Below are 15,790 nucleotides of genomic sequence, written 5' to 3'. Positions count from 1 at the left end.
CATGTCCAGCATTCCAGAGAAAAACTTGAGAGGAGTTTGGGTCCAAGCTGGTGGGGTGGTGACCCCAGAAACCTGCAGTTGCCGTGGTGGCAGGAACCTGGGCTCTAAACTGTCTGTATGGGGCTTCTCTGCCTGGCAGAACCATGTTTGGGGAAATGACTCCCATCTAAACCTCAGATGCCCCACAGGTGAAGTGGGAACAAAGTCACAGCTCAGAGGTCACTGTGAGGGTCAGAGAATCTGCCCAGAAGCCTTGGCATATGCATAGCAGGCTCTCTCATGGCTTTGTCACCACAGAAAGCACTGTTCTATTCACAGCACCTCCTGCTTCTGCCTGGCAACTGTGTCTCCCTGTTCTATATTTAATTCCTCCAGCAAAGCTGGCCCTGAACATCTCCTTGCCTGACCCCTAGGCCTGCAGGCAGGGGGGAACCATGTGCCCACCTCGGTGGCTTAGACCTGGCAGCCTTGGTGGCACCCTGGGTGAGCTGGGTGAGAGGAGGGCTGGAACCCACGCCCTGGGTGCTATTCCAGGCTCCTGTGCTGGTGTTTATCCCACCCCCAGGGACTTCACTCCCACCCGGCTCACTACGGCCCTCTGCTGGTGGCTGTGTCCTCTGAATTCAGCCCCAGATTGCAAGCTTCTGGGCGGGGGTGGGATGGGGTTGTCCTGGCTTCCCAGATGGAACTTGTGTCTGTCATCCTCCAGCCAAACGGTTCTCCCAAGCTCTGCCTTTCTGAGGGCGGGGGGGGGGGGGGGGATTGGCAGGAACTAGGAGGTGGGTTCCACCCACTCTCTCTGACAAGGGCTCAGCACGCTCGGCTGTTTAAGTTATGTCTGACTCTGCGACCCCATGAACTGTACCCTGCCAGGCTCCTCTGTCCATGAGATTTTCCAGGCAGGAATAGTGGAGTGGGTTGCTATTAGAGGATTGCCAAGTGGATTGCACACTTGGAGAGGGTGGCTTCCTGGGCAAAGGGCACCTCACTAAAACCAGTAGTCCCAGGCAGCACTCGTGGGACTACCGCCTACCTATGCGGGAGACATAATGAGACTCAGGTTCAATCCCTGAGTCAGGAAAATCCCCTGGAGGAGGGCATGGCAACCCACTCCAGTATTCTTGCCTGGAGAATCCCATAGCGAAGGCTGGCAGGTTATAGTCACAAAGAGTCAGACACGACTGAAGCAAGTTAGCACGCACAGTAGCCATTTAATCATGTCGAGGTTTTTAGATCTTTATTCCTAGGAAACATGCTGAATTGTATAGGTGAATGATGTGAAAAAATTTGTAACTCAATTCCAAATGATTTCCCAACGATACACACATGAAGCAAGCCAGGTAAGAATATTCATTGTTGAATCTTCAGTGAACAGTGTACTTGTTCTTTCAACTCTCCTGCCTGTTTGGAGCTTCTCCTTATAAAGAATTGTGGGGAAGTGGCCATTCCCTGAGCACCTACTAGTTGCCAGGCACTGGGGGGTGGGGTGGCACACCAGGGAGGAGCCTTGGCCCTGCAGAATGCCGCCCCTGGAGGACTGCTGGCGCGAGGCAGCCTGCGTGGAGGGGAGGCACCAGTGAGTTCATGTGGCTGATGGTTAGAGTGTTGCTGTTTCCTTTATTGGGTGGGGGGGGGGGTGGGGGGGACATGAAACTTGCCCCACACTACCCCTATTACATCCAAGGGACAGAAATGTCAGAAGAGCGAACTCAAGGCTCAGCCTGGTGTTAGCAGAGGAGTCGTTCGAACCAAGCTTGTCTCAGAGGGGCTGCCTCTGCTGGGGGCCTGAACAGTTGATGGGTGATGGGGTGGAGGCAGGGTCTTAAGAGGATAGGAGTGAAGTGAGTTGGGGGTGACGCTGGCTTCCCTGCACCCCTTGCTCAGCCTCTTTGCTAAGGGCCAAGGCCACCAGGGAGGGAGGTGGGCCTGCAGCAGAAGCTCCTGGGACCTACAGGTGGGTGGGAGCTTGGAGATCTGTTTCCTGGGCTCCAGGCATCTGCTGGACCCTGGGAAATGGGGGGCCCAGAGCTGAGAGCTCTAAGTCCCTGCGAGGGGAGCAGACACCCCAGGCGATACTGGTGTCTGAGCTTTGTGGTGTCAGGCGCCCTCGCGTGGGCTTAGGGGGAACAACTACCAGGCACCCTGGACGAGGAGCTCTGGCTAGAAATTGTGACCAAGCCTGGGGCAGGCCTCAGCGGGGACAGAGCCTGACGTTGAGAGTCAAGAAAGCTGGTAGAGAAACATACCACACCGTGGACAGATGTGGGACCAGGAAAATCACTTCCATTTCCAGTGCTTGGTAGCAGCCACTTGAAAGACATGATCAGAATGTTCTAGAGCCCAGTTTGGGGGCTCAGTGGGGAAAGTCTATAGTAAGTGAGGATGGCCACGGTTTAAGCCTCAGGTCCTGGGGTTCTCACGGGCAGAGCAACTGGGACAGGCACCTGAGTCCCCTTAAGTGACCTTCCTCCTGCAACCTGAGCACTGCCCCCTCCTCAGGCTGCAACAGGTCAAAGAGCAGAGGCCGGGTGAGGGATGAGGGCATCACGGAAGGACAGAGAATCTGGAAGAGGTGAGGTGGGCAAACGGGAGGCCATTCACAGCTGCAGCTTGCTCATCTCCAGACAGCTGCAAGTGGGGCTCAAGTTTATTTGGGGTGGGGGAGAGCACAGGATTGAGAACGTGGAGCAGAACTTCCCTTCCCCACCAGCAAAGGGGCGATCCCCTCACCAGGCAGATGGAGCTGGGCTATGGGTGCTGCGTCCCCGGCTTTTGTTCTGTCCTGGGCTGTGGAGGCCGAGGAGGGGAGTGGACCTGGTCTTTGGGGTGACCTATGGTGCCCACCCAGGCCCGGATGTGTCAGAGCAGAGAGGAAGCTGCTTCACTGGGAATGACCCCCAGCAATTTTACTGAAGCAAAGGCTCCCGAGGACAGCAAGAGAGCTGGGGAGAAGCCGGAGGCCTGTCCAAGCTTCTCTCTCCTCCCCATGGCCTCAGGTGCGTTTAAAAAGACAGGTGAAGACCTTTCCAGCTGGGGAAGACCCCTGCAGAGTCTGGGGGCTTGAAAACAGGCTCCAGAACGGGAGGTGCCACTCAGGGGGGGGCTTGTGGGCCAGGTGCCCAGAGCCCCTCACAGCACCTTGCCTGGGTTCATGAGGCCTCGGGGGTCCAGCGTGGCCTTGAGCTGCCTCATGGTCTCCATGCCCACCACGCCCACTTCCTCGAGCAGCAGCTGCCGCTTGCCCAGCCCGATGCCGTGTTCCCCGGTGCATGTGCCGTGGAGTGCCAGTGCGCGCCTGGGAGGCAACCGGAAGGGACCCTCAGCGGGAGTCCCCCCACCCCTGGCCCCTGTCACCGCCTTCCTGCCCTGCCTCCTGCTTCCCCCTTACCTGCCCAGCTGCTCTGCAAAGGCCTGGACCCTGAGGAGCTCCTCAGGGTCCTCGGGGTCTACCAACAGGATGCAGTGGAAATTCCCGTCGCCCACATGCCCAACGATGGTTCCTGGGGGCCCAGAGGACAGAGCTGTGGCCCTGGCCTCCCCTCTGCCCTGCCCCACCCACCTGCAGGGCGCTGGCGGAACCTGTGAGTCTCCAGGCCTCCAGGTCCTCTTTGGTCTGCACCAGGATCTCCGGCAGCCGGGAGATGGGCACACACACGTCGGTAGAATAGCCCTGAGTTGTGGCAGCTCCGTAAGAGATCCCCCCTCACCCGGCATGCCCAGGAGGTAAGGGGTCAAGGCTACAGATGGGCTCAGGGAGCTCGGCCTCTCGCATGCATGTGTCTGCTCCGTCTCTAAGCCTCAGTTTCCCCTGGGGAACAAGAGGACTGGCCCAGATAGGCTCCCAGGGCTCTTTGCTTGCTCCCCACCCCAGATCAAGTACCCCAGAACTGGCTACCTGGGGCCCTGCCTCCCCTTCCCGTAAGCTACCACCTCCCCTTCACCACCTATTCCTCCAGGAAGTCTGCCTTCTGTGTTCAAACTCCTAAGGGCACCATGCTGCCACTGCTCGGTCCCTGCACCCAGGGCCTGGCTCAAGGAAGGGGCTCCCTCCCAAGGATGTGGCAGTCTTGCCTGCCAGGGCCTCGGCTGGCCACCCTGGACAACAGGGTGCCAGGCTGAGGAAAGGCTCCCGCCTGCATCCTAGCCTGCTCACCTTGCAGCCCGGCCGCAGGGCCAGGCTTGCGTACCAGGCGTTGTGCCGGGCTGCCCAGAGGCGGCTGCGCTCCTCTGCCTCCTTGGCCCAGGAGAAGTGGGAGCCTCCATTATGACGGATGATATCCTCTGTGGGGGACGGGGGGAGTTACACCAAGCTCTACTCTGGGGGCAGCCTGTGCCCCCTGCCCACAGCACCCCCACACACCTGTGCGCTGCACCTGCTCTGCTAGCGCCTGCTCGGAGCCGTGGAACTCGAGGAAGAGCGTGGGTGCCACGCAGCAGTTCAGCTTGCTGTGCCTGTTGCAGGCCTCCATCATGACCTCATCTAGGAACTCTGGGGCCAAGGAGAGGCCAGGTGAGGTGAAGCTTTAAAGGGGGCCTCCCCCGGGGAGCCCACCTGGACTGCTCACCAATGCGGGCCACAGGTACTGCAGCCTGGAGGATGTGTACGGTGCTCTCCACTGCTGCCTGGATGGTGGGGAAGGCACAGGTGGCGGCCACAGTGGCCTCAGGGACAGGATGCAGGCGCAGAGTGGCGGCTGTGATGAGACCTAGCGTTCCCTCAGAGCCCACAAAGAGCCCGGTGAGGTTGTAGCCGGCTGCGCTCTTCCTGGGCCCGGGGACACAAGGCAGATGAGCGCCCAGGCCACATGCCGCCAGATCTCTGGCTAGAGGCCAGAAGGGAGTAGAGCCCAAGGTCTGCGCTGCCCGCCCTCGGTGCAGACTACCCCCCAGGCAGCCGCTCCCCTACGCGCCTGCTAAGTCGCTTCAGTCCTGTCCAGCTTTCTGCGACTCCGTGGACAAGGCTCCTCTGTCCCTGGGATCCTCCAGGCCAGAGCCCTGGAGGGGGCTGCCGTGCCCTCCTCTGGGGATCTTCCCCGCCCAGGGATGGAACCTGCGGCTCCTGCCTCCCAGGCGGATTCTCTGAGCTTGAGCTGCCGGGGAGGCCCCGCTGTTCCCTGGCACAACCCCCACCACTGGACCACCAGCTTGGGCCACAGGACAGTCTCCTGTCGCGCCTCTCCCGGGGCCGCGGCCGGGAGAGGGCGCTCACCGGAAGCGCCGGCCGCGGCCCGCGGTGTGCAGCCGCTGCCCGCTGGGCAGCACCACCTCCAGGTTCAGCACGTTGTCGCGCATGGTGCCGTAGCGCACAGAGTTGGTGCCCGAGGCTCCAGTGGCCGCCATGCCGCAGAGAGAGGCGTCTGCACCTGGGTCTGGAGGGCAGAGGGCAGCTTGGGGCCCGCAGAGGGGTCCCACCGAGCCTCAGAAACACCCCGCCCCCAGGGAGCCCGCCAGGCCCGGGGAAAGACCCCAGCCTACCCACAGGGAACCAGAGGCCGCAGTCCCGCAGGTGGGTGTTGAGAGCTTTGCGGGTGACGCCGGGTTCTACCACCACGGAGAAGTCTTCGGGATTCAGCTCCAGGATTCGGTCCATACGGGTCAGGTTGATACAGACGCCACCCTGGCGGGAGGCATTCAAAGGATGGCTGCCCTAGGTCTTCCTCCAGGAGGACCTCAGCTCGTGGCCAACCTCCCAGCAGGCAGGCCAGAGCTCCAGCATGGCTGGTAAAGGGCGCTGCGCGCGGTGGAGGAGGCCGCCGCCCATGTGACAGGTGTGACCGGGAGGGCCTGGCCCGCGGAGGCCCGCCGCAGCGCATACCTGGACCGCGCAGACTCCACCCTCCAGCCCGGTGCCTGTGCCGAAGGGGATGATGGGCACGCCTTGGCCATAGCACAGGGCTGCCAGCCGGCTGACCTGCTCCACGTCCTGGGGCCACACCACGGCGTCCGGAGGTTGGCACCTGCAACCAGACCCTCAGCAGTGTAGGGGTGTGTGGTACCTTCAGGTCCTGCTCATGGTTGTAGGTACTGCAGGGCCTGAGGCTGTGCAGTGGGCAGAGAACACCCTTCTGGGGGCATAGAGGAGAGGTGGAGAATGCCAGAGAGCCCAAAAGGGGGCCGAAGACACGCCAGGACCCTCCCTCCCGGGAGGTTCTGATGTGGAGGGGAACCCACCTGTGCATGGACTCATCGTGCCCGTGCTGCTCGCGGACCACAGCCGCGGTAGACACGTGGGGGCTCCCCACAACTGCCTTCAGAGCCTCCACAAAGCCCGCGCTGAGTCTGCCCTACAGGGCAGAAACACGCGTTGGCAGGGTCACTCAGAGATATCTGGGGCCACCTGGCTGGTGGGAGGGGAGGGGTGGGGCTTCCTTGCCTGTAAACAGAGACACCCACAGCCCCGCCCCACGTTGGCCGGGGCCTCCTAGGGCTCTTGGAGCCCTTCTGGGTATTTCTTCCCATTTTACTGATGGGAAAAAGAGGCCATCGAATCCATGACAGGACCTGGCCTAGAACCAGCTTCCTGCCTCCCAGGCATTCTTTCAAAATTGTGTGTTCCGGAGCCCCAAAGGGGCGCTCTGGAGTTGAAACTCTCCAGGCCCCCTCATGGTAGACGCTGGGGCTTCAGCCCCCCCTCACTCAACACCCACATCTGACATGGGGTGAGCCCAGCGATCCTCCCCGGGAGATCTCCGGATGCTGGGGCAGCACGGAGCCGGGCCCCACACCCTCTAAGGGGCTCCTCCCCTCCTACCCACCTGCGTCCCCCTGGAGCAGTAGCCCCTTGAGGAGAACAGTGCCCAAGATGCAGGCCGGAGCAGGCTGGCCATAGCTGTGCAGTGGCCAGTTACCACCCCCTGCTATTGGTTGTGCTGGGGGCGGGGCTGCTTAAGGTGGAGCAGCCTTAAGGTGGCCCTGCCAGACCTTGCTGAGTCAGTACTTCTCGAAGGAGAGGTGAAGTTTATTGAACCAAAGGGAAAGGGAACAGCAGCCACTACCTAACTTAAGATTATGCAATGACTTCTTGTGGTCCGAGTACCCAGAGCTCCAACCATGCTCAAGGGCTTAGCAAATACCCTTGAGCTTTCTCATCCCACAAGACCCAGCTCCAGAGTCACAGAGTAAGTCTTGATGGGGCTCTGAGAAGGAAGGCACAGCATGGGGTGGGCTATTGCAGTAAGGCAAGCCAGGAAGACTTCCTGGAAGAGGAGTCCTAAGGAGGAACAGCAATTTACCAGGTAAGTGAAGGAAAAAACAGTTGCATCCCTTTGTCTCCACTCTGCCACTGGGCATATCCCAGGATCTTGGGGAGTGACGTGGCTGCTGCTCTTGAAGCTATTCCAAGCTTGGTTTTCCTTCTACAGAAGCTGAAAAAACGTGTTGTAACATTACTGAGATAAAGCTATTCTTGTCTTTGTTTTTCTTCCCAGTCAAACCAGGAATACAAACTCCTGCTTGGGTCTTTCTCCCCAACCACATTTGAAATGAATCCATGTGTCCACTTTCAATATGTTGCTTAACTGGCTTATCTCAAAAGTTGTCTCTTTGTAACTTCCCTGGTGATCCAGTGGTTAAGACTCAATGTTTCCAGTGGAGGGGATGCAGGTTCAACCCCTGGTCAGGGAACTAAGATCCCACATGTCACACTGCCAAAAATTTTAAAAAGAAAAATCAAGAAAAGTCTCTTTTACAGTTGGTTAGTTCAAATCAAGATCTAGGGAAAGCCCTCACAGAGCAACTGGTTAATGTGTCTCATAAGCCTCTCTTAATCTCCAAGTTTCCCTCTCCCCCATTTTTCCAGGCCATTTACTTGTTAGAGAAACTAGGACGCGTGTTCTGCAGAATTGTCCACATTTAGTTTTTGGATGATTGCATTCTTGTGGGATTGCTTAAGGTATTTCTCTAGCCTCTGTACTCTGATAACTTATATGGTGGATACCTGACATTACACATTTTTCATAACCTATAAAACTTTACAACACCAAGAGTGAGCCTTGGTGGAGGCAGATTTCTAAAAGATCATTTAGGAGGTTGGCGGATCCCAGGCAAGAATGAAGACTGTGACAAGAGAATCTATCTTTCTAAATATATAAAGTGACCTCTCTGAAGAGGGTGGAGGAAACAGGTGCTGACTTACATGAATGGAGTTTTCAGTTAGACTAAAGACAAAAGGAATTGCCCATAAGCACTGTCCTCGAGTCGGTCGAGTTGTTTCCCACAGGGAGACGAGTTAACACTTCTGAATCGGCTTTACGTGTAACTGGATAGATTGACGAAATTAATAAGTAGGGAAAACAGACAAGTCTCCTGTGCAGAAGAATTGTAAATAAATTATGTAGAACTTTCCCCCTGAAGGGAGGAAGCATAACTTCCCACTTCCTAATTGTGGGCTGCTCCTAGTGACTTCCTTCTGAAGTGACAGTATGGAAATGGAAAGGAAGAGGGTCACGTTATAGTGGAGAGGCCTGGCAAGTGCTGCTCCAGCCCGATGATCAAAATCCACACCAACAGTCAAATCATGTTGACGGTGCCTCTTCTGCGTTGAATAGCATCCTCTCAAAATTCATGTCCTTCCCAGGACCTCAGAGCGGACTATATTTGAAAACTGGGTTGTTGCAGATATAATCAGTTAAGATGGTGTCCTACTGCGTAGGGTTGGCCGTTAGTCCAGTGTGGCTGGGGTCCTAAGAAGGGGAGAAGAGACTCGGAGACGGGAGAGGAGAATGTTACATGGCCGTGGAGGCAGCGGTGAAGGGGCTGCGCCTGGGCATCTCGGAAGCTGGGAAGAGCAATGGAGGGTTCCTCACTGGGGTTTCAGATGCTGCATGGTCTTGCCAACACTTTGATTTCAGAATCAAGAACTGTGAAAGGACAAGTCTGTGTTGTTTTCAGTCACTCAGTTTGTGAGACTTTTTTAAAATTTTATAACAGCCCGAAGCTAATATACTACCCTTGATAGGATAGGATAAAAATGGTTCTTTTTACCTCTGATGTCTTCCTCCCCAAAACCTATAACCCCAGTCTAACCATGACAGAAACATCAGACACTCACCAATAGGGGAATATCAGAATGCCCGATAGTACTCAAAGCTGTCAAAGTCATCAAAAACAAGGAAAGTCTGAAAAAGCCACAACCAAGGGAGTCCATCTCAGTTCGTTCGGATTTCGTTGCTGAAGTCCATTGCTGAATGGACTTCAGTAACCCATTAACAGCAACATTTACTGGCTTACATAACATTTACTTCTCACAGTTCTGGAAGCTGGGGTGTCATGGTCAAGGCATGGGCAGGTCTGGTGTCTGATAACCACTTCCTGGATCAGAGAGCTGTCTTCTAGATGAGTCCTTGCATAGTGGAGGGGATGAGGGAGCTTTCTAGACTAAGCACATTCATGATGGATTCACCCTCCTGACGTAATCCTCCCCGCAAAGACCCTACCTTTAAGTACCATCACATCGGGGATTAGTTTTCAACCTATAAATTTTGTGGAGACACAAACATTCAGTCTGTAGCAAAGCCTAAGGAGACGTGAAGACTAAATGTAGCCTCCTGGATGGAATCTGGTAACAGAAAAAGTAGTCAGTAAAATTAAGGAAATCTGAAAAACTATGGCTTTTAGTTAATAATACACTATTATTGATTCATTGGGCTTCCCAGGTGGTCCTTGGTAAAAAACTTGCCTGTCATTGCAGGAAACATAAGAGATTTGGGTTTGACCCTGAATCAGGAAGATCCCCTGGAGGAGGGCATGGTAACCCACTCCAGTATTCCTGGAGAATCTCATGGACAGAGGAGACTGGAGGGCTGTAGCCCATTAGGGTCACAAAGAGTCAAACACGACTGAAGCAACTTAGCACTCACATGCATTGGTTCATTAATTATAATAAATGAACCATACTAATTAACGTAAGATGTTAATAATAGAGGAAAACTGTACTCTTGTTGGGGGGAGATATGGAGCTCTGCTATCTGCTCAATATTTGGTAAATATAAAACTTTTCTGAAAAAATTAAGTCTATTAATAAAAATACAAATAGAAAAGGGGGTTAATGAGGGGGGATTGGACCCTAGTAATTCAACATACCATAAGACACAGTGATAATAAGTGTGATATTGTTGCATGAATAGACAGAAAGACCAGTGGAACAGAAATAGAAAGTTCAGAAGTATAACCAATTACAAATATTTTATGTTTGATAAAGGTGGCACCTAAAGTCAGTGACTCATTGGAAAAGACTCTGATGCTGGGAGAGATTGGGGGCAGGAGGAGAAGGGGATGACAGAGGATGAGATGGCTGGATGGCATCACCGACTCGATGGACGTGAGTCTGAGTGAACTCCGGGAGTTGGTGATGGACAGGGAGGCCTGGCGTGCTGCGATTCATGGGGTCGCACAGAGTCGGACACGACTGAGCGACTGAACTGAGCTGAAAGTCAGTGTAGTAAAGATGGACTTATTAACCCATGGTATCAGGAAGAAAAAGTTGGATCCATATCCAGAATAAATACCAAAGAGATAAAATATTTAAATGTAAATAAGAGACATCATAAAAGTATTAGAAGAAAATGGTATTGTGTATTTATTTGGTTTTGGCCAGGCTGGGTCTTCATTGCTGCTCAAGGGCTTTCTCTAGTTGCAGAGAGTGGGAGCTACTATCTGGGTGCAGTGTTCGGGCTTCTTACTGCAGGGGCTTCTGTTGCAGAGCCCTGGTGCTAGGGCGCGAAGGCTCAGTAGTTGCGGTGCGAGGGCTTAGTTGCTCTGCAGCATGTGGGATCTTCCTGGGCCAGGGATCTAACCGGTGTCCCTGCATGGCAAGGGGGATTCTTACTACTGGACCACCAGGGAAGCCTGAAAATGGCATCTTTAAAATGTGTTGACCCCGTAGATTACTAATTACAGGTTTAAAATTTCTGTTATACAAAATGAATGAATTCTAGAAATCTACTGTACCACACTGTGCTCATGCAAAACACTACTTCACAGTACACTTAAAAATCTGCTCAGGAGATAGATCTCATGTTGAGTGTCCTTACATTAAAATATATATATATTTGTTAATTTATTTGGCTGCACTGGGGCTTAGTTGCTGCACCCACCTTTGTTGTGGCGCCAAGTTTCTTTTTTAGTTGCAGCATGTGAACTCTTAGCTGTGGCGTGTGGGACCTAGTTTCTCGACCATGTCCCCTGCATTGGGAGCTCCAAGTCTTGGCCACTGGACCACCAGGGGAGTCCCAAGTGTTCTTACACTTAAAACAATAGTTTAATTTAAAAATGTTAAAGATCTAGCCGACAAGGAAAATGATGCAAGAACCATTTTTTAAATTAATTTATTTTTTATTGAAGGATAATTGGTTTACAGAATTTTGCTGTTTTCTGTCAAACCTCAACATGAATCAGCCATAGGTATACTTATATCCCCGAAGAACCACTTTTAAACTAAAGAAGAAGCATTGCTGACACTTCATTGTCACATTTAGAACCAGAAATGTTTGCTTGACAGCAGTGTGTTGAGAGAGTGTGTCTTAGCAGTTGTCTGCTTTGTGTCAGTACACTTTAATTTCAAAACGTACTTTTGTTGCTCTGTTTACTACCCCACTGAATCAATTAGCTGTTGCTATAGTATAACAAACACCTAAAACTCCATGGCATAAAACAATAAACATTTATTGTTTTTTTTTGATCCCAGGGTATCAGCTTGACCTGGGAAGGGGCTGGAGACTAAGGTCAGCCGTGTGCGCAGTCAGACATGCCCATATGATCAACCTCCAGTAAAGACCCTGGACACCAAGGTTCAGCTGAGCTTAGGGTTAGCTGTCCTCCATGTATGATGTCACACACCATTGCTAGGAGAATCAAGTGCTGTGTGCACGACACCGCTGAGAGAGGACAGCTGGAATCTTGTGCCTTGTGTCTTCTGGACCTTGGCCTTTGTGCCTTTTCCATTGCTGATTTTAATCTGTATCCTTTCACTGCAGTAAAATGTAGCCATGAGTATAACCCCTTGCTGAGTTCTGAGTCCTTCTAAGGAAAAATTGAACCTGAACGTGGCCTGGGGGAGCCCCTAAAACAGTCATATTATCATTTTGAAGCCATAAACAGCTTATCTTTGTCAGAATTAAAACTTGTTGGCTTCTCCAGGCTTTTTCCATTTGTGAACAGGTGTTTGGACCAATGGAGTCCTGATCTGTTCTGTTAATATTTATGGATCTGCTCTTAAAATAGAGGAAGCTTTGATTCAGTTGCTTATTTTGTAATAATACTTTGTCCAATGGGGGATGGAGAGGGTGGGATGAAGTAACATTGAAATATATACATTACCATGTGTGAAATCGATAGCTAATGGGAAGTTGCTCAGCCTGGTGCTCAGTGGCAACCTAGAGGGTGGGATGGGGTGGGAGGTGGGAAGGAGATACAAGAAGGAGGGGACATATATACCTATGGCTGAATGGTGTTGATGTATGGCAGAAACCAACACAACATTGTAAAGCAATTATCCTCCAATTAAAAATAAATATAAAAAAAAGACTAAGGCAAACAGAAGAAATAAAGCAAGTTCAGAATATTTGCCTTTTAAAAGAACAAGACTGTGTCCAATAATATTCAAACCTATGTCTTTCTGACTTGTATGCAGTTGTCTCTAAATTCTCTATAAAAACCAATGTACCCCAAATTAAACCTGATTCAGAATGACTATGATTCTTTTTCCCCTAAGGTGGGATAAATAGGATGTTCTTTTTTTTAAATATATTTAATTATTTATTTATTTTGGCTGATTCATGTCTTAGTTGCAGCGCTTGGGACCGTCGTTCCATCATATGGGATTTCCTAGATGTAGTACACACATCCTAGAGGTGATGTGCAGGCTCAGTTGCTCTGCGACATGTGGGTTATTAGATTCTGCGTTCTCTGAGCAGGTATCCAACCCTTGTCCTCTGCATTGCAAGGCAGATTCTTCACCACTGGGTAAATCTTTTTTTCTTCTATTTTTAGTGTAGTCTTTAGGTGTCTCTTCACAAAGAGGAGAGAGAGCGAGGAAATAGCTGGAGTTCTTTGCAATCCCAAGACCTGGCCAGCCCGAGAGAAGGGCCAGAGGAGCAGCTACCTACGCCAGTGTGTTGCGGAGGCCCTGCTGGCCCACTGAGGTGGGCAGCCCTGAAAAGCTGGGTGATGCTGGAAGCTGCCCACTCCAGCAGGATGCACGATGCACTCGGTGCACTCAGGTGGACAGACGTGCGTGATACTGGCCGTAGCTGGGCTTCCAGCGTGACTACTTCCTGCCCCAGTCGTTCATTCTTTCCTCATCTACATCAAGCACAGTGCTGGAAAGGTCATGACAAATGAGACAGACAGTCCTCGTATGCACAGAGGAGGATCCCTGGGTCTCAGCCACTGACCTTGAAAGACCCCTTCGTTCATTGAATGGCCTTGTCAAGCACTCAAATAAGATAACAATTTTTTTGAGGCTCAGGTTGGTTCCATTTCCCAGAGTTCATTTATGTTAAAAATAAAGAAAAGAAACCCCCCTGGTGGTCCAGTGGTTAAGAACCCACCTTGCAATCCTTAGTCAGGGAACTAAGATCCCGCGTGCATGTGTGTGTGTGAGCTCAGTCGTGTCTGACTCTGCAACCCTAAGAACTGCGGCCCGCCAGGCTCCTCTGTCCATGGGATTCTCCAGGCAAGAGCAGTGGAGGAGGTTGCCATTTCCTCCTCCAGGGGGTCTTCCCCACTCAGGGACTGAACCAGCGTGTCCTGCGTCTCCTGAATTGGCAGCTGGATTCTTTTACCACTGAGCCGCCTGGGAAGCTCCACGCTCCAGAGTAACTAAGCCTGTTGCTACAGCTACTGAGGCCACACCCCACAGCTAGAGGGTCAGTACCTCCAACGAAAGATCCCGCATAACGGAATGAAGATCCCACGTGCTGCAACGAAAACCTGATGCAACTAAATAATTTTTTAAAAAATAAAGGAGAGATAGCATAATATATTCACTTTGCTACAAATGAGAAGAATTTTTGCAGGGTCCCTACTTTGTAATTTTGCCTTGAAAAAAGTAAATTGAAGGTCACTTCTCAGAGCCCCAAACGAGGAGGGAAAAGCTTGTGATTAGATATCATTCCTTTTCCATTATCTTGGCTATAAAAAAGAGAGAGGCTGGTCAACTAGCTGGGAGAAATTGGGGACCAGATGGAGTGGTGTTGTCAGACGCTGGAAATAATACAAGGAAGGAATATCCACCGGTAGGGGTCTGATTATGGAGTCTTAGAGTTATGATTATAGGAATTATGGAGTCTAAGAGAGTCTTGGCTCAAACCTAACCTGCTGAGTAAAGCCTTCACTAGCCATTCTGCTCAAAAACGCACCCCTCCACAAGCTCTTGATACAACTTTTTTTTGGGGGGGGCATGCCAAGTGGGGTGTAGGATCTTAGGTCCCTGACCCTTGCCCTTTGCAGTGGAATTGCAGAGTCTTAACCACTGGACCACCAGGGAAGATATGACCTTCTTAGCAGTAAACGCCATCTGACATGCTCTGTTTTACTTGTTTATTGCCTGTCTCCCCAAGTAGAATGGAAGCTCACAAGGAGAGGGCTCTGGGTCACTCAGAGCTGTGTCCACGCACGTGCCTGCCGCCAGCAGGTGCTTGATAAACGATGGCAGGAATGCTGAATAAAGGAGAAGAAAATAAAGACACTTGGGGGGAAAGTTAAACTTATTCAGAAAAAGAATTGTTCCAAGACCTGGAAAGGAGTAAGGAATCACTGGTAATATTTGGCTAAAATTTCTTCTTAAACCTTGACCTCAGGTTCAGAGTTCAGAGGAAGGAAGAGAAAATTGACAATTAAAACTGAAGGTGATCAAGACAGTCCAGACCATGTGGAAGTTCTTCAGATTAGACAATCCAGTGTTTTTAGCATGTAAGTGACAAAGGGGAAAAAAAGATATGGAGGAAGGACCTATGTATTAAAAGACATTAATCCTGGGCCATGGACTCATTAGGATTTTTTTAAAAATATTTATTTATTTGGCTGTGCCAGGTCTTAGAGCATGCAGGAACTTTAGTTTCGGCATGCAAACTCTCGGTTGCATGACGTGGGACCTAGTTCCCTGATCAGGGATCAAACCTGGGCCCACTGCATTGGGAGTTAGGAGTCTTAGCCACTGGACCAGGGAAGTCCCCGACTGGATCTTGAGTTTGAAAAATTTGAAGAAACGTATGATGTTCATGGAAACAAGTTGGAAATGTGAACACCAACTGGATATTTGAATAGTATTTAGGAAAGACTGTGCAATTTTTGCAGAAGGCAATGGCCCCCACTCCAGTACTCTTGCCTGGAAAATCCCATGGATGGAGGAGCCTGGTGGGCTGCAGTCCATGGGGTCGCAAAGAGTCGGACACGACTGAGCGACTTCACTTTCACTTTTCACTTTCATGCATTGGAGAAGGAAATGGCAACCCACTCCAGTGTTCTTGCCTGGAGAATCCCAGGGACAGGGGAGCCTGGTGGGCTGCCGTCTATGGGGTCGCACAGAGTCGGACACAACTGAAGTGACTTAGCAGTAGTGCAATTTTTAGGTGTGATAATAGTGCACAGTGACTGTGCTTTAAGTATGACCCACAGACCCCTGAGGTCTCCAAGACCCTTGCTGAGAATCCAGGAGGTCAAGGTCACTTTTAAAAAATTACATGCTGGGGAGCCTCCTGGGGATTCCAGACAGTGGCACCTAACTGCACTGGCAGTCACTGCCTTGTTTTAGTGTTTTGGGGCTGTGCTGAGGCACGCAGGGTAGTAGTTC

General features: G+C 51.7%; 1 protein-coding gene across 1 annotated transcript; it reads right to left on the bottom strand.

Moving 5' to 3' along the window:
• Window positions 1-1,194: 1,194 nt before the first annotated feature.
• On the bottom strand, window positions 1,195-6,846 carry LDHD (lactate dehydrogenase D). The gene is made up of 11 exons (XM_040253539.1): window positions 6,756-6,846; window positions 6,172-6,284; window positions 5,816-5,957; window positions 5,476-5,617; window positions 5,210-5,369; window positions 4,566-4,765; window positions 4,361-4,489; window positions 4,154-4,281; window positions 3,580-3,670; window positions 3,389-3,500; window positions 1,195-3,295 (listed from the first exon to the last, which is right to left on the bottom strand). Exons 1-11 carry the CDS (start codon window positions 6,825-6,827, stop codon window positions 3,130-3,132), a joined length of 1,455 nt encoding a protein of 484 aa, XP_040109473.1. The 5' UTR covers window positions 6,828-6,846; the 3' UTR covers window positions 1,195-3,129.
• Between the last annotated feature and the right edge of the window lie 8,944 nt (window positions 6,847-15,790).

This window comes from Oryx dammah, unplaced genomic scaffold (genome assembly GCF_014754425.2).
Source record: "Oryx dammah isolate SB20612 unplaced genomic scaffold, SCBI_Odam_1.1 HiC_scaffold_13, whole genome shotgun sequence".
Lineage (NCBI taxonomy): Eukaryota > Metazoa > Chordata > Mammalia > Artiodactyla > Bovidae > Oryx > Oryx dammah.
The sequence above is the reverse complement of the archived record's forward strand: the minus strand, read 5'-3'. Positions and strand labels throughout refer to the sequence as shown.

Bases quoted from the DNA above. Each gene is read 5' to 3' on its own strand.
- LDHD (XM_040253539.1), bottom strand. From the start codon at position 6,827: ATGGCCAGCCTGCTCCGGCCTGCATCTTGGGCACTGTTCTCCTCAAGG. The intron at 6,285-6,755 runs GTGGGTAGGAGG...TCTGCCCTGTAG, and splicing joins ACTGCTCCAGGGGGACGCAG to GGCAGACTCAGCGCGGGCTT. The intron at 3,501-3,579 runs GTTCCGCCAGCG...CTGGGCCCCCAG, and splicing joins GGAGGCCTGGAGACTCACAG to GAACCATCGTTGGGCATGTG.